Raw genomic sequence first — 16,775 nt, forward strand, 5'->3', positions numbered from 1 at the left:
GCTCAGCAAACAACAACAACAAAAAAAAAAAGGAGGGGGGGGAAGGAAATCACATTCCAGCGGCAATATTTTTAAACAGCACGGTCTGCGGAAGACATAACTAAAGCCCTGACTCAAGCCCTGCTTTGCACGTGCCAAGGTTTGCTGTGCTCAGCAGAGATGCGGAGCACAGAAATGCCGTTAAAAACCAAATCCCAACCCAAGGAAGCAGGTGAAGGAGCCTCCCTGCTCTTCCTGCACGGCAGCAGCCGTTCCCAGCCGGCACAGTGTGGGGCTGATCCCAAGCCTCCTTGGGAATGGCTGAGCCATCACGGGAGTGTCCTGGCTCTCAGCTGGACCTGCCAGGTCCCTGCCAGGCATGTCTGTCCTCCGACAGCCCGGACACAAATAGGAAGCGAGCATGGAAAAATACAACAGGATCGCTTCCAGCCCTGCTAAGTCAGGGATGGGAAAAGGGCCAAACCTGCACGGAGGTGGAGGGGCTGGAGGCACGGTGCGGAGCATCGCTCTCGGCACTCGCCGGGGGAGCCCGACATCCAGGCAGGGCAGGGGGGCTCTCAGCACGGGGGACCAATCCTGCTGGGGAGCAGCGCTGGCCAAGTGACCCAGTTAATCCCAGTGCAGAGTGGGACTGGGCGCAGGGCGGAGCTGGGTGCCCATGGGGCAATGAAGCGAGGGGAGGGAGCGCTCCCACATCCCAACAGCCACATGAGCTGCACAGCTCCGGGCAATGGGAAGCAGAAAGAGAGCAATAGAAAAATATCCAGGCAACATCTGGGTTTAAAGAATTTATTTCGAACCAAAATTCCCCAACAAAAAGTCGTACAAAAAGAATAGAGACAAGAGTGGTCATTACAAAAGTGTTCACAGATACAAAAGATCATCTGAGCAATCCCCAGCGAGCAGAGCGCGGCCCCAGCATGGAGGCTAAGGCACGCTTGGCTTTGGTTGTGCGCGGGGAAGCGAGCAGCCCCGCGGGCAGGATTGTCTCAGTGAGGGAATGCAAAGGTCCTCAGCACCCGAACTCTGCTCAGGTCATGCCGGAGCGAGCGGGGTCAGCCCCTGGCACGCACGCTCGAGCGGTCCTTGCTACAATGCCTGGCTCACCAGTTCCCACACCGGTGAGCACAGGTTGCTGCTGTGTCCTCACCGCGCTGGGGCCACTGACCCCTCTACGGGTGCAGGATCAAGCCCGTCCTGAGCAGGACCCCTGGCCCTGAAGGACTCATTTCAACTCCACATCTCCCATAAGCATTTGTGGCTGCCACCAGCCTCAGACCGGGCTTCCTTCTCCTCTCCTTGGCCACCAGGGAGATGCCAGAGCCACAGCTCCAACACCCCCGTGCTGGTACCGCAGTCTGGGGGTCGGTTTCAGCCCCATCACGGGGGAGGCATCAGCACATTGCGCAGGTTTGGCGCCGACACACAGGAACCAGCTTTCCTGTTCTTGGTAAACGGCACCAAAACGCTGCCACAGATCATAAATTTGTCCCCCAAGTCCTCTGCCCTGGTAACAGCCCATGGAAGCCTTTAGTTTCGGTAGACTAGCTCAAACCATTCCCCCTGCAGGCATCGCCAGGCTTGCGGCAAAGATTATCAGCAGTGGACGAAGTCTCTGCTTCATCTGGGCAGAAAAAGGCCTTTTACTTTCTTAGGGAACCGCAATCCTGGTGAGCTACTGCAGGAGAAGGGCTGCACCTGCATTACCACGGCACTCAAATCTGAGCAACATTAAAATATTCTCTAGTAATCCTGAGAAACACCTCCAAGCTCCTGTTTTCCATGACAGGAGTTGCCAGAGCATGGCCACTGCAGGCAAGGGGAGCGCACATATCCTCCCTTTGAACCCCAAAATCCTGGGGCAGTTATTAACTCGCCGCGTCCTGCCCAACCACACACGGAGCCGCTCCACGCCGCGGGGTCTCACGTGTTCTCCTACCATGCACGAGCCCACAACACCACGCTTGGTGTCGGTCCGTGGGACAGTCACGACAAGAGTAGTTGAGGGCAGTGAGCGGAGCCGGGGTCTCGGCGCTGCAGGAGCTCTGGTCTCACGGCCACCGTGTCCCCATTTCCAGACCGAAGTGCTGCGAGGGTGCAAGCTTTCATCCCAAGGGATCGCCATGCTGTCAACTGCATCCGATGCGCTTCTCTCAACAGGTCATGCAGCGCGGACGGATGTTGTTTGAAGGGGGGTTTGGATCAATCTGCAAAGCCAAGTTGAGAGTCAAAAACCTCGGCAGCGGGCACATCCCAGCCATCTCCACCAGCCCTGCCAGCCCAGGGGGGATTTGTTACCTCCGAATACAGCGGAGGCGGTCGGAAGCGAAACTCCTGGATGTAGGTGAAGAAGGGACCTTCCAGGATGCCGCCGAGTTCACTGCGGCACGGCGGAGCCAGGCTCTGCTCAGCCTCCGGGCTGGACACGACCTCCGAGTATTCAGGGGGAGCTGAAGAGAGAAGAGAACCATCAGGGAATAGGAAACACACTCCATTAATGGGAGACACGCAGGTAAAAGGGCTTCAAATCCACTGTTTCCCAAACCCTCCCAGTTCCCTCAGGAAGGAACCCAGGAGATGCAGCACCACAACCAAAAAAATTAAGTAAAAAAGCAAAAGCTGGTGCTGGAGCAAGAGGCACGGTTGAGAACTTGCTCTGACCCTCGCTATCCAGAGCGGGTTGGCCAGGGGGTTTTGCAGCACCCAGACACATCCCGGGGAGAGGGAGATGCTCACCCTCCGGCTGCTCCGGGATGGTGCTCAGCCAGTCCAGGTTGACGCTGTACTGGCTGCTGACGCTGGACGTGCGGCTCCCGAACGGATGCAGCGGGATCGTTCCGATGACAAGCGGCAGTTCAAGGAGCAGCTTGGACGTCCCAGGAATATCCACACAAACCTGCAGAGACAGGAGACAGCAGGGAAGCTTAGCTGTTGGTGTTTTCCCAGTCCGGAGGGGCAGATATCTCCAGCTTGAGCTGGCCAGGAGGGAATTCTTGCAGCGGGATGCAAAGGGACATGCAAATGCTCCTGCACGAGCTCTTGTGCTGTGCGTGAGGGGCAATGGGGCAACGGGGAGAGCACGCAATGGGGCAACGGGGAGAATCCAAGACTTCATACAAATCACCAGCCCCAAAATCTCTGCACCAGCCCAAAGCAGGCACAATGAGCACAGCTCTGGTGAGAAGGGGAACGCTCAACACTGAGCTGAGCCGCCTGCAGTGCTCCCCGCGAGGTCCCTCACCTTCAGGGAGTATTCCACCTGGATGATGCGGCACTGGAGGATGGACGGCCCCACCGGCGGGATCTTCAGCGCCCGCCCATGCCACACTTCCCGCTTCCCCGCTGCGATGGAGTCACCAACGATGCTGGTCACCACCGATTTCTTCTGCTTCTTGGTGCCCCGAGCGATGAAGGTCTGAGTCTGGATGATGGCCGCCTTGGGCACCACCGCTCGGCTTGTGCAGTTGTCGATCTCAGCAAAGATCGGGATGACGTCACCTACCAAAACAGACACACATGTTGGAAGAGGGGAGACGGAGCCCGGTCCTGCCTCAAGGAATTCCTGCATAGGATCACCAAGGGTTGGTCATGCTATCCGGCGCTGCAGGCCCAAGATTTAATCTAGCAGGAGCCTGGCCCGAGGAGGCTGCCCGCATCGGGTGCACACACTAAAGCTCTCTGACTGATCTCATGCCAGAAGTCAAGAGCCCAGCTCACAGTGACCCCAAATCCCCTCCCGCTGGGGTCTACCCCAAGGCCCACAGAGGTTCAAGGGCACCAGCGCGTCATCTCACCTGGGGTGTAGCCTTTTCGGTCAATCTTGGCAGTCACAGAAACCTGGCCACGATTGCAGTACCAGGCACGAGCAAGTTTCTCCTTAGCACCTGCCTGGGGAGCCTGGAGAAAGGGAAATATTTCAGCTATTTAGTAAGAAAGGATGAAACTCAAAGCAAGCACCTCCCTGGCACTGAGAACCTGCCGGGGAGCATCGGCAACTTCTTAGGTATCTGATGCAAGATGCTGTTGCAACGCATTAAAGTTTCCAAAACGTAAGAGACACAGATGACCTCTGCCCAGTGCAGGTAACGCTGGAGGGCACAACTCACAGGGGGGCAAAGAGTCCCTCGGGAAATCAGGCCTGCGTTGTAACGCTGGAGGGGAGGCAGACACCTTCCCCGTGGGCTTCCCGGGGAAGTTTTGGATGCCCCGAGGCGGAGCAGGGGGAGCTCACCAGCAGGGCAGGCGTGTTGATGTCGATGGGTTCAATCACAGTGAACTCCTTCTTCACTTTCTTCACTGTCGACCAGGGTCGGTGCAGTTTGGCTTTCACCCAGTAGCGCACGCTGCCATGCTTTCCCTCAAAGGAGGTAGCCAGGGTCCTGCGTATAAGCAATGAGCAATTTAGAAAGGCTTTGCTGAAAGAATCTCATTTTCGAGGTGCCCTGTCCCCCCTCCCAGGACCTGTGTCACGCACCAAGCGGCTCCTCTCCCCGTTTGTATTAAGGCAACAAAAAAAATGTCAACTTACTCGGGGAGCTGGAAGGTGAAGGGGAACTCGTGCCTTCCTGCCTGCAGGACAGTGACTTCACCGTTGTCTGTGGGCAAAACAGATTTAAGACGATTATCTCTCTCCTGCAGAACTTCCTCCCTGGGCAAACCAGTGGCTGAGATGTACAGCACACAGCAAGAGAGCAGCACGACGGCACAGGAATATTTCTGCCAGGACTGAGCTGCAGCAGCACTAACGCAGCTGTGACATGAGAGCGGGGCACGTCCCACAGGTGCCGGGCGCTGTCTGCTTTCCACGTGTCTCCAGGCACGCACGACCCAGGGGCACCTCCTCGGAGAGCCGGGCAGCTTCCCCGGGTGGGCTCTGCGTCATCCTGCTGCCACCCTGCACCGTGGCTTGGGAGCAAGAGCCCACAGATGCCCGGCCAAGCCAGGAGCAGCTCCGGGAAGGTGGCCAGCCAAGCCCCCCGTGCCCCCCAGGGTTTGCACCCCTGTCCTGCCTGCATTGCACAGAGCAGCTGGGGTTGGAGGGGACCTCTGGGGATCATCCAGTCCAACCCCCCTGCTCAAAGCAAGCTCCTGAACCTCCCCAGGCATTTTCCAATGCTGTTTTCCCTGCCAGGGAGCACCCACAGCAAAGGAGGAGTCTTGTGTGGGGTCAGTCCCTAATTGGGGTGCCCTGCAGAGCAGCAGGGTCTGGCTGTGCACAGCAGGACCCCGGGGTGCACTCAGCATTTGAGGCATCTGCAGGGGACCTATGCACCCAGTCCCCAGAGTGCCCAGACCCTAAGGCACCCCATGCACCCAGATTTCAGCTGTTCGGGGTGTCATGCACCCAGCAGCCGGGGTGTCCCAAGCACCCCGATTTCAGCTGGTTGGGGTGTCTGGAGCACCCAGCAGCTGGGGTGTCCCAGGCTGCCCCATACACCCGTTAGTTCAGCCCCTGGGGTCTCCGGTGCACCCACACCCCCGCTCTCGGAGCCGACGGGCGCATCGGAGCACCCCGGGGGGTGCCGCACCCGTGGATGCCGCCCCGGGGGGAGTGGGGTGGGTGATGGTGGGTGGGTGGGTGCCGTACCTGGGGGTGCCAGCAGCGTGTCGCGGTGGCTGAGAAACTCCACCTGGTCGCTGTAGCTCTGCGTGTAGGCGGTGCTGGAGCCGGCGCTGCGGGACTCGGTCCAGTGAACGCGGGCAGCGCCCATCGCCCGCAGCCTCAGGGCTCCGATCCGCGCCGCCGCCGCCAGCTCCAGCACCACGCGGCCCGACACCGCCTGCCCGGGGCTGAAGGCGGTCGGAGCGTCCTGCTCCGTCCCCTCCAGCACGATCAAGAAGCGTTTGAGGCGATCGAAAAGCATGGCTAAAGCTCGATCCGTGCCGTAGCCCGACCTCCCCGCCGCCGCCCGGCCGCCCGCCCGCCCGCCGCGCTTTAAGTGCCCGGCGCGCCCGGGGGCGGCCCCGGTGGGGCGGGACGGGACGGGGCGGCCCCGCCGGGCCCTGCAAAACAAGGCAGCGAGCATGTGCGGGTCGGCTCCGCCTTTTCCCGGCTCCGTGGGCTCTCCCGTGGGGAGCGTGGGAGGGTTGGGGGGGGTGTTGACCCGTTGGGGGTGCGCCGTTCCCCAACTCCTCCGGCTGCCCCGATGCCGCACCGAGACATCCCGATGGGTGTCACGACCACGGTAGCCCACGGTGAACGTGTCCCAGAGCGGGATGGTTCACGGGGCTGAGCGCTGCCAGCCCTGCCGTGGATAACCCCATCTGCTTGCGGTGTGGCTCAGTGTCCCCCAAAACCCCCTCCAGCTCCCATCCCATCTACGTCCTTGAGTTGGCACCGGCCAGAATCCGTGTTCCCAGGGTCACAGCCAGCGGCTGTGCCAGGGGGATTTCTCACTCGGAGCAGCAGCCCCTTTACGTTCCAGTTCCCACAGGCGAGAGGCGAGGGCCGTGCCGCACGCGGATCCACGTCCTTCCTTTCCCAAGAGCCGTTCCCAGGGGTCGGAACAGGCTGCAACTGGATTTGGGCTCCTCGCGCGGCGTGGCCGGGCCAACTGGTGACGAAGGGAAAAGTGGTCTGGGACATCGCTTCACTTATTTCTAAGAAATCAAGAACTGGCTCCCGTTCAGCTTGTGCAATTACAGAGGGAGCAATACATCTTCCCTGCGCTTTTTAACCAGGCGAGCGCTGTTTTTTTACCAGCTCGTACCGGGGTTTGTGTGGTGCCACTCCAAAACCCAGCGACAAATTACACCTGCATGGGCAGGCACGGCATGGGGACTCGCTCTGTCGGCAGCATCTGCTGCTGCCGGTGCTCAGCCAGAGCATGAAAACTGGGAACTGGTGATTCTCGGGGCGGATATCACCATTAGCAGCACCCCGAGATGTTGTAAAAGGGAGGAGAAAGGGGTCTACGCCCCCCAAAAGTGTTAAAGCAGCTTTAGAAACTTCTGCTTGAATTAGGATTGTCACATTTGCAGAGCACCAGAGCTCTCCACCCCGGGCACGGGCTGGGGATAAGACAAAACAGGCATTAAAAATGTTACTCAGCATTTGGCCGCCAAAGTTTTGAGGATTTTCGACTTGCTCCCAGCCATGCTGGGCAGGACCTGCTGTGCTGAATTGGGTTGATCTCAGCCACCGAAAATGAGCTGGGCTGAAGCCCTGCAAAGCTTTAGCTGTCTCCAAAGCCTAAGTGGAATTGTCTGTCTCCCTCCCCAAGGGAAGGGGACTGTGTTTTATTTTATGTGCGCGACCATTTGCTGCCACAAGCAAACATGAATCATAGCAAACGCTGTAAAGGGAGCCCGACAGCAACGGGAGAGGGAAAGAAGGAAGGGAGGCACGTCACAGCACGAGTTAACGGGTGACACCAGCTCTGGGAAGGTGCCCGCTGTCCCCGCTGCGATGCACGGTGACATTAGAGGTGGTGGGGCTCTCAAGAGGGTCCGGAGCCTCGGCCGGGCTGAGGCAGCTCCATCTCACGCTTGGCATCTTCCTCCTCCCGCCTGTCGGCACACACCCCTCAGCCCGTGACTCAGCCTTCGCCCACGGGATGAGAATCTCTGCAAGCCTCCCTCCCGCGTCAGCTGCACAAGATGTCCACAGCTACCCCTCCTTGCCTCCACGTGAGGTGGGAAGCCCCTCTCTGACCTCTGTGGGACCCCAGCGCCGGGAGAGGGTCTCTCCTCTCTCCCGGGATCTCTAGGTGCAGGGCCTGTGGGACTGCGGCCAAGGGCTTTCCATTCAAGAATGCTCCTGGGTGCCCAAACCCAACTAAAACCCAGGCCAGGCTCGGTGCAGGAAAGATCTCCAACTCTTCAGCCCCACCTAGAGTCTGGCCAGGCTTAAGCCGGTCCCAACAGGACCTGACACCCTGCCCAGCTCAGAAGGGGCTTCTCCTTCCCTGATCCGCTGCTGGGACCTGCTGGCTTCTCCCCACTGACCCTGGAGCCACACAAAGGTCCCTGGAAAGGCAGAGAGAAGGGGATACAGCAGGTAAAAAGGCAAGTCAGCAGCTCTACCCTGACTCAATATGGGGACAAGACGGGACAACGCAGAGCCTTGCACAAGCGCATGCTCCCGGCTTGAGGAATAAGCTCCATCCCTGCCGGATTTGCGAGTGTTGCGTATGTACGAGGATTAAGGTGCTGATCGAGGGCCACCCCACAACGGAACCCCGATGTGCTCTTAGCCCACGTGCCATAACTCTCCTGGATGTCTCCATGAAAATAAAATGGCTTCTAGATGTTTGCCTCTCACCAGGGCAGGACCTACACCTCTGGGAAGTGCTGCGGGACCCTCGGACAGAAGGGATCACTGCACAAAAAGCATTTATGTTTCCTAGGGCCCTCTCACATCACCTCATGCAGAAGGTGGGCCTTCCTTGCCTTGCCTTTGCCCATTAAACCCCTATCTTTTCCTCTCTTCCTGCTCCCTATCTAAGACGATTACACAATACACATTTAATGGCCCTGCCATGCAGTCTGAACGTCCTTCTTTCACCCTTTTTCTTGTCTCACAGCGCAGCACCCCGGTGCCAACGCTCACCACCCTGCCGGGAAACTGCAGATAAACTCACAGCTCAGGAAAGAGCAGAAGGGAGGGCTCTTATCTCTGCCTAGCTTCCCTCCTCTGCACTGCCTTGTTACCATGACAAAACCTGCATTTTTTAAACACCACGCAGACACAGTTGATCTCATCGAGAAGCAACAAGAAGGGAGCAGTCACAGGGACCTTCGGGTGATGGCACGTTTTCAGCAGCTTCTCGCCAGCTGACATCAGGAAGGTCCTCGCGCTGCCGTTGGGGACAGCGGGGCAGAGCAGGACCCAGCGGGATCCGAAGGAAGCGATTTTGGCTGCAGAACAGCACTTCTCCGCAGCCCACAGCCTTCGCTCCCTTAAAACACTCCTGTGATCACGCGCCCGTGTCCCTCTCACAAAGCAGAAAAGGAATCTGCGTATGGACAGAGACAATAAAATCCCAGCCCACAAGTTCTGGCGAGGCTCTCTGCTCCCCAAGGAGCCCAGTTTAACTCTCCCCGGGCAGTAGGCAAGGGCCAGAAACCATCAGCTTCAAGCTACAGGAGTGCAGGGTGCTGACGAGGCCGAGCAGCTCATGCAATTCCTCCAGCCCCTGGCCAAGCGCCCTTCTCCAGATGGCTCCAGGGGCTTCTATCGTACACAATCCCAGCAGCACAATCCAAACACGCTCGCAGCAGCTTGTGGCTTCCCTACAGACATTCACTGCAGGGATCATGGGGAATAAAACGCACCCTGTAACCTTACAGCTAATGCAGACACTGTCCAAACACTGCAGGGCCCAAGTGCTCAGGACCTTCTCTGCTGGAGTTCAGGTCGAGGGCTTCTCCCATGTCCTTAATTGTAATAATCGGGACGCTTAGCACAGTTGCAGCTGCAAAGGGGCCATCCTTAGGCACAGCATGGAAGAGCCACTGCCAAAAGACAGAAACTCCAGAGTAATGCAGGTGTTCGGAGCAGATGGCAAGGTACAGTCATCCAGAAACAGAGAATATGACACCCCCAGTGCAGTCCAGAGACAAGAACACCTCCGGGAAGGCAGCTCACGTCCTCGTTCCATCTCTCTAGTTTCCTCCTGCAACCTCTACAGCATGACTTTCTGGGTTGCACTTGGCCACTGACACAATTAAAGGCCCTCAGCATGAGTGAAGTCCTACGGCCATCTCCAGGGCTGGGCGGCACATTGTTGTCCCAAAAATCAGGATTGTTTTTGTTTCTCACATATCTCCAACACATAGCACTGTGTCACAGGCAGTAACAAGGCCATCAGAAGCAGGGAAAGGGGCAGAAAAAGCCCCAGAGCCATGACTGTAACACTATCGTTGGAGGGGAGGATAAAAGACATGCACTTTCATAAGCAAAGACAGAATTAATGAGCGGATGGACAGCTGAGATGTCCTGTATCCCTCGGCTCTGGATCCTTTCATCCCAACCACACAAAGAATTCAAGCTTGTCCTCTTGCAGTAGATGGAAGCAACATGCCAGCCGGGCATGCAGTCCCAGCATCAGGAAACTGAAAACAAATATTTACTGAACTACTAAGTGCTCTTTCCACACTTGCGAACAGACACTTCTATTTGCACTTCCCTGTGCAAACAGAACAAAAGCCACAACTCTTTCGTGCTCACCAGCCCCGAGGTTGCAGGCAGCCTCCAAGAAACCAGCAGCACAGAAACCCTCGGCAAAGGTGAGAAGAGGGTGTCCAAGAGGGACAACCCTGCTGGGGTTGGCAAGCACCCATCAGGGCAGAGGTTCACCCGGAGGGGATGCCTGCAGCCCAAGGGGGTCCCAACCCAACGTCCTGGAGCAGAGAACCACCCCCATACCCCAGCCTTACCGGGGATGAGCTGGCAGCGGCGGTACAGGAAGGTCTGGTAGGCTGTGTAGTCACGGTAGACGGTGTTGAGCCCCACGCTGTAGCTCTCCAGCCAGTGCGTGGCGGCGCGGCCGCGAGCGTACACCTCCAGCGCCCGTAGCCGCAGCGCGCCGCGGAGCTCCAGCTGCACCCGCCCGTGCAGCAGCTCCCCGCTGCCGTAGGCGCCCCACGCTCGCCCGTCCTCCAGTTCCACCGCCAAGCTCCGCACGCATCCCAGGGGCTGCATCGCTGCTGGCCCTTGCTTATCCGGCAGCTCCAGGCGGCTGGTCCCTGCCTGGGCTGAGGCGAGCGGGGCAAGCAGCTGTGCAGCCCTCCAGGGAGGGGAGGAAAGAGCAAAGGCTGCACCGAGATCCCCTAATTTATCCCTGCCCCTAACTGGCCCAGCCCTGCAGGCCTAATCTTCCCCAGCGTTGGACTGAGACCCTGTTTTGCAGTGATGCTTTAGCGTTGACCTCATGTGCGGGAGGCCGATGCCGTGCCGAGGATGGGGCCGCGGAGACGGGTGACGTATTTTTAAACCAATGGAGAAATAACGTGACTTCATCTTATCTCTGAGTCACAGACACTGTCGACGTGCAACTGGTACGTGCTGGTGGCTCCGTCGGCAGGGAGGGGTGTCACACACCACTAACCGTGCTGGCAGATTTCACGTAGCTGGGGGAATCAAAGAAAGGCTGTTTGGCCTTCCTGGTTCAAGCATTCCTGGGGCATTGCTGGAAGGGGTGGGAGAGGAGTTTAGAAAGCAAGGACCCTTGCCCCAAAAGCCAGTTTTACTTTCTGTGTGTGAAATTACATCAAAATCCACATGAAAAAGAAAGTGAATAACCACAGGGTCCTCCCAGCAACAGCTCTCCCAGCCAGCTGGTTCCACCAGACGGGTGATGTTCACCATTTATCCCCAGTGAACAGTGGCTGCTTCTGCAGTACCACAGGTGGCAATGCCACCTCAGGGTCACATAAAGGTAATGGGGCGAACTCGTAGCAGATGCAAGTCCCTGTTACTACACCAAATGATGCAATCTAGGTGTTTAAATCAAGGTGTTTGCAACGTACCGGCGTAAGATGTGAGGTGCCTGTGTGCATTTGCAAGACTCGAGCACGCGGCTTCATTGAAGTACGCACGGAGCAAAGATTGTCCCTTTCCCGAGAGACGTAGAGTCAAATCCCAAGAGGAAAGCACGAGGGCTCGTGGGCCCAGCCACTGCTCACACACAAACTGCAGCAATTGGAAATGGTTTAGTAACCCGTGCGCAAATGCTTTGGTGCTGGCTCACAGCACACGTGAATCAAGCCCATCTGCAGCAAAAGGCTGAGCAGAGCTTGTGAAGCGGCAGTTGTGACAAGGCAGCAGCTGACCCGGCTCCCTCGGCCCCCCGAGGGAGGGGGCTGACCGGCCCACACTGATCTCTCTTTAAAACACCTATATCCCAAACAGAGTTAGTGCAAGCTCAGCATTCAGCGAACCCATGTGAGTTATCGACTTAACAAAAATACACGGCTCACCTCTAGGAAAACAGCCCACTCATCATAAGCTGGGGAGAGCTACCTCTCTGCCCTACTGTTCACTGACCTTTGGTTTCAGGCCTTGACACCAAAATCCAAACAAATAAGGGAATATGCCAGCCCACACACAGCCCTGACAGCGCCTCTCACTTTGCTTCTGATCTCTTGCCCTTTCTCTGAGCTTCCCCCTACCCCATCTGCTTCCTCCTGCCCCAGCGCCTGCCTAGAGGCACTCGGTGGGTCTTGCAAGGCAGAGAGATGTGTCACCCACGTCTCTGGGCTAATCTCCCGGTGTTTATTCTTGCTGTCACACCGCCTTCGTATGTCCTCATTCAACTCGTGAAATAAATGTTCCCTGTAATAACACACAGACGGGCCAAGAGCAGGGCACCAGGATGGTTAACAGGTAACAGGCAGTCCACAGCGCAGCAAGTCCTGGGCGGTCACTGAAGAAGGGAGAATTATGGTGCGAAGAGCACCTTCCTCTGGGGACAGTATCCTTTCAGGGTCCCCAGGGGGACGCAGCTCACTTGGGAGTTTGCCTTTTGGATTTCTGCCGGGCCTCTGGACTTGGGCGTGAACTCATCTTTCTGCTCAGTCCTGAAGAGGTCCTGCGCCCTCCAGGGCAGCCCGAGGTGTGAGCATTTGATCTGAGGAGAGAGAAGAGCTTTCAGCACATGGGGACGGGGCTGGGGAAGAGGCAGGTGGTGACATGGAACCTGGCAGCCCCCTACATCTGAGCCTCGTGTTGCTACCGGAGGGGTCACCCCCCTGGGCAGCGGCAGTCTGTGCCTGCCTGCATCCTCTCTCTCTGGCAGATGCACAGCCTTCTCTGCTGGTGGTGCAAAGAGACTTTTACCCCGGCTGGACACCTCTAGCCATGCCAATTTTCCTCCTCTGATCCTCTGTGGGGGACCAGAATCACCTTCCCCCTCCCTCCAACGTTCCTTGGCTTAGGGATTTGGTTGCCTGTCCTTCTTCTCCCTTCAAAGATTTTTCTCAGCTACGACTCTTCTCCCCACAGAGCATTTACTTGAGACTGGAGGCAGACAGGATTTGATGCATGGCTGTCCCATCTCAAGTAGCTCAAGAGCACACACCAAAACTGATGATGTTAATGGGGAGGCTACAGCTTTGCTTGGTATAATCCCGCTTCCCCAAGCCGCCCCGTGGTAAATCCAAGCCTATTAAGGCTGTACCTGCTGTAGCATGTCTTCAGGGAGTCGTTGTTTCTGCTGTCTGTGTGGGACCAGCATGGCCTGCATGGTTGTGACAGAACTTTCATCTGCTGACAGACAGAATTGAAACAAAAAGTAAATTCAAGCCAGAAAATTAGGAGGCAACATCAGAAAAGCTTTGCAGTTTGACTTGCAGTCACAGATCTGCGTGCATTTCCATTAGCGAGAGGAAAAGACAGGCTTTGCCGTCAGCACTTTGCTGAAAACCTTTGCTCAGACAGAAAACAATTTTCAGGGTGAGAAGTTAAATGAAGAAATTCACATGGCAGTTACAGGAATATCACTCCATGTGCTAGTTATGGAGCTGCTCCAGAAGTTTGGGGCCAAGGAAAAGATCAATTCAACTGTGATCTGTTCCACATTTAGTAAAACAAATGGTTTAAAAACAGAAACATGGCATGAAGGGACCTCTCTCTTAGCTGCCAAGTACTGGTCATCAGAAAGAGGAGGCAATGTCAGAGGAGGATTTTCTTAATGCCTTCCATGACCAGCTCTAACCGCATCCCTTCTTGAGGTTGCATAAGCACAGCTTTTGATCAAAATCCTCTCCTTCCTCCCAAATACAAATGCAAAACAACTTCTAAAAACAAATGTAGCAAGGGAGAAAGATCAAGCCACGGGTTCATGTCCCAGAAATCATTCCCGTCACCCGAACATGCTAAACATTGCTGTATGATGGCAGTGAGTGCCTATGGCTGGCACAGGCATCAAAGTGGCTGGTAAGTGAGATGTCATTTGGGGAGGTGAAAGTGCCTGAGATTAGGAGCCGCTGTGAGAGCCAGCAGCAGCAGGCATGGGGCTGAGCACAGCTGTCCTGCCTGGTTTTGGGGTAACAGTCTCATTTTACTCAAGACATGATGCTGCACCAGTGCCTTCCTGCCATCTCCAACCCGAGATGTCTGGGCTGCCTCCTTTCCCAGAGCACCAGGCATTGCTGTCCCTTGCACAGAGCTAGGAGAACCTCAGCAGGCCTCATACGGCACCACGACAGTCTGAGCAACGTGGCCTTACTGTGGTAGTTGAAGGGGATGTGGCTCTCGCGGTGGCTTTTGGTGTCTGCCGTCACCCTCTGGCTCTGGCGGGGCAGCTGATAGTCTGACTGCTGCGTTGTGCTGAAGAAACGGGAGCCTGAACGCTCATCTCCCAAGCAGACGTTGCTTCGATGTTTCTGAAGTAGCAAGTCAGGCTTCGGTGCGAGGTTCCACCTGTCAGTCTGGAGAACACAAGAGCTGCTTTAACAGAAAGAGGCTGTGGCTGAGAAAGGCACCCTATTGCACATTACACCCTGCACAGCCCAGAGCGGGGAGGGGAGAAGGGACAACAGCATCGGCTTTAGGTGCCAGAGTAGTGTACATAAAAGAAGAGAGGGTCTCCACCAGAGAAACACCCGCACAGCAAAGCTGGGAACAGACCTCTGGGTAGGAGAGCTGCGTAGTAGTAGTTCTTGCTAATGCTTGATTTCTCTCACGGTCTTCATCACCTCTGGGGATGGATGAAACGTATGTGTTTGGACGGGCAGTAGTTACAGGCTCTGGCAAAAGCGAGAGTGAAGGATGTCAGAGCACTCCAGTTTCTGAACGATTTACAGCTACAGCAGCTTCTCCTCATGCAATAGAGCACAGGAATGAATACAGCTATTTAACCTGCCAGGGAAGTGGAGTGAGGATGAAACAGAGCCTCACAGTGACAACACTGATGCTGAGTATGTAAAAACTACAAAACATTAAAAATATAAAATTATATACATATTATATGAATGCATTATATCTTTATCTATAATTATATCACCAAAACCAAGTAATAAATCCTACTGTTCAGCTCGTTATAAACCTCAGTAGTGGTCTGTACACGTTGCCTCTGTGTCACAGACTTAGCCTACCTAGATTGTGCACTGGGAAGAGCTCTGACGTCGAGGTGGAGAATCTGGTGCAACCGTCCCCCAGCTGCAGGTTCGTGCGGTGGATCTGGGAGGCAGCACGTTCCTTGTCATAGACTCTGCAAGATACCAGATATGAGCTGCTTAAATAGCAATGTTCGTCAGAAAGAGCAGTTCCTGGGGATACCCACCAGGTTCTCCTGCTGATACCTGTGTGTCCTCTTGTCTGGGGCACTGTAGGCATGTTTCTGCTCGCTCATAGATCCACTGCTTCTGGGATCCCCAAATTTAATAGGAGACATGTGCTGAAGGGAAGCCAAGAGAGCTACAGAACAGCCACTTAAAGCACAATCCCTTTGTTTCCCCTCTCTGTCTTTCCATCCATCTGGTTTTCACTTGCACAGATCCCACCCCTTTCAGGACAGAACTCAACATGGGAACGCGCTGCCCTTTAACTGTGTCTTGGTCCTCCCCAAAATCATGCTGTTACCTTTTCACTTGGCTTTGCAGGTGGACTCCATTCACCCTTAAACTGTGCTTGGTAAGAAGTGTGGTAATAGGACTGTCCATCCCCTTTAATAGTGGGAACACATCCTGCCAAACAGCCAGAAGGGGAAATGAACGGTGTTATTTCTAAAAATGCTCTATTTAGCCTTGTAAGGAAATGTTAATGATATTGAAGCTGCAATCTTGAGGCAGCTGCTCTTTTAGCATTGCAGTACTACTGAGTCTATTTCGTGTCATTAAATGGCAAAGCAAACTGCAGTAAGGTGAGCTGCAATGCTGCAGAACATGGATGCGGTGCATGAGAAGCGATGCAGCTCTGGTGTGAAAACTGCAGCATCTGAGGGTACAGCGAGCGTAGAAGACACCTGGAAAGGCTACGCAGCAAAAGCTTGGCTGGCGAGTGGCTCTAGTTAGTGCTATTAACCTCTTCTATGAGCATCAGATTGATTTACTCGGCTATAAAAAGAGAAAGCGAAATATCCAAATAGTTCTAACAACAGCTTTAATTGCTCATAGCAGGACTCGGAGCCAAACCACCGAACCCCGCCGTGCCCAGGAAGCCTGCACAGCACCAAGGACTGCAGGGAAGGTCTGTTGGGGACAGACGGGACCGTAAAACAGCTCACCCCTGTGCGAGTGCCACGGCCTGGCAGCGGGCTGGATCTCATGTGCTGGGTACGAGAAGGTGTAGACGGATGGAGGGAGCCTTATTTTCTCCCTGTCTCCACAAGGAAAGTTATCCTTCCGTTTCCCGGCGGTGGGCAGGGGGGGTCTCTGAAGGGGGGTGCGGGGACAGGGGAAGCTCTCCCTCGTCACTGAGGCGAGGACGCGGATGCGGGGGTCTGTGTGCATGCGGACATGCGACTCCAGGGGAACAACCGGGGCCACCGGCTGCAGGGGCCTCTCTGGAAACGCCAGGCGAGTTTCCGAGCAGGTTTCCCCGCCGTCACCCCCAGTCGGGCTCAGCACCCGCCCGCTGCGGGGCGGCGGGGCCGGCGCCGGCCTGTAAACCCCCCAGAAAGGGGGGAACTGGCTGTGAGAAAATGGCTGACGGGCGCTTCCCGGCGCCCAGCGCTCGGCCCCCAGCTGAACGTGGGATGCCTTCAGGAAGGGAAGGCCCGTGAGGGGCGCCGGGATCGCCGGCACCGCGCTGGCCGCCATCGCCGAGGAAGCGGGAGGCCGCGGCCGGGCTTCGACAGTCACCGGGCCGCGTCGCCATGGCGACGGCTCCG

The 16,775-nt window shown here is 56.3% G+C and overlaps 2 protein-coding genes across 5 annotated transcripts; both read right to left on the minus strand.

Annotated features, from left to right (window-relative positions):
• Positions 1 to 781: 781 nt before the first annotated feature.
• On the minus strand, positions 782 to 10,871 carry ARRDC2 (arrestin domain containing 2). 4 transcript variants are annotated; one of them, XM_050910424.1, is made up of 8 exons: positions 10,381 to 10,871; positions 4,529 to 4,595; positions 4,232 to 4,379; positions 3,795 to 3,897; positions 3,242 to 3,498; positions 2,737 to 2,896; positions 2,299 to 2,450; positions 782 to 2,207 (listed from the first exon to the last, which is right to left on the minus strand). In XM_050910424.1, the coding sequence occupies exons 1-8, from the start codon at positions 10,643 to 10,645 to the stop codon at positions 2,154 to 2,156; spliced, it is 1,206 nt and encodes a 401-aa protein (XP_050766381.1). In that variant the 5' UTR covers positions 10,646 to 10,871; the 3' UTR covers positions 782 to 2,153. The 4 variants fall into 4 exon arrangements, with proteins under 4 accessions (XP_050766381.1, XP_050766380.1, XP_050766378.1 ...); XM_050910423.1 differs by lacking the exon at positions 10,381 to 10,871 and adding an exon at positions 5,618 to 6,212 and having other exon boundaries at positions 4,529 to 4,625; XM_050910421.1 differs by lacking the exon at positions 10,381 to 10,871 and adding an exon at positions 5,588 to 6,212 and having other exon boundaries at positions 4,529 to 4,640.
• A 337-nt stretch (positions 10,872 to 11,208) lies between these two features.
• On the minus strand, positions 11,209 to 16,704 carry TEX45 (testis expressed 45). The gene is made up of 9 exons (XM_050910708.1): positions 16,170 to 16,704; positions 15,527 to 15,630; positions 15,247 to 15,341; positions 15,040 to 15,155; positions 14,573 to 14,691; positions 14,172 to 14,373; positions 13,122 to 13,207; positions 12,403 to 12,572; positions 11,209 to 11,221 (listed from the first exon to the last, which is right to left on the minus strand). The coding sequence occupies exons 1-9, from the start codon at positions 16,702 to 16,704 to the stop codon at positions 11,209 to 11,211; spliced, it is 1,440 nt and encodes a 479-aa protein (XP_050766665.1).
• Between the last annotated feature and the right edge of the window lie 71 nt (positions 16,705 to 16,775).

The sequence above is a fragment of the Gymnogyps californianus genome, chromosome 24 (genome assembly GCF_018139145.2).
Source record: "Gymnogyps californianus isolate 813 chromosome 24, ASM1813914v2, whole genome shotgun sequence".
NCBI classification, from domain to species: domain Eukaryota; kingdom Metazoa; phylum Chordata; class Aves; order Accipitriformes; family Cathartidae; genus Gymnogyps; species Gymnogyps californianus.

Excerpts from the sequence above, each read along its gene's own strand:
- ARRDC2 (XM_050910421.1), bottom strand. The coding sequence starts at position 6,026 with ATGCTCGCTGCCTTGTTTTGCAGGGCCCGGCGGGGCCGCCCCGTCCCG. Across the intron at positions 4,641-5,587 it reads CACGCTGCTGGCACCCCCAG|TTCTGCAGGAGAGAGATAAT; the intron begins GTACGGCACCCA and ends CCAGGGAGGAAG. Across the intron at positions 3,898-4,231 it reads TCAACACGCCTGCCCTGCTG|GCTCCCCAGGCAGGTGCTAA; the intron begins GTGAGCTCCCCC and ends CCCTTTCTCCAG.
- TEX45 (XM_050910708.1), bottom strand. The coding sequence starts at position 16,704 with ATGGCGGCCAGCGCGGTGCCGGCGATCCCGGCGCCCCTCACGGGCCTT. Across the intron at positions 14,692-15,039 it reads CTTCCCAGTGCACAATCTAG|AGCCTGTAACTACTGCCCGT; the intron begins GTAGGCTAAGTC and ends CGCTTTTGCCAG. Across the intron at positions 14,374-14,572 it reads CGCAGCTCTCCTACCCAGAG|ACTGACAGGTGGAACCTCGC; the intron begins GTCTGTTCCCAG and ends TGTGTTCTCCAG.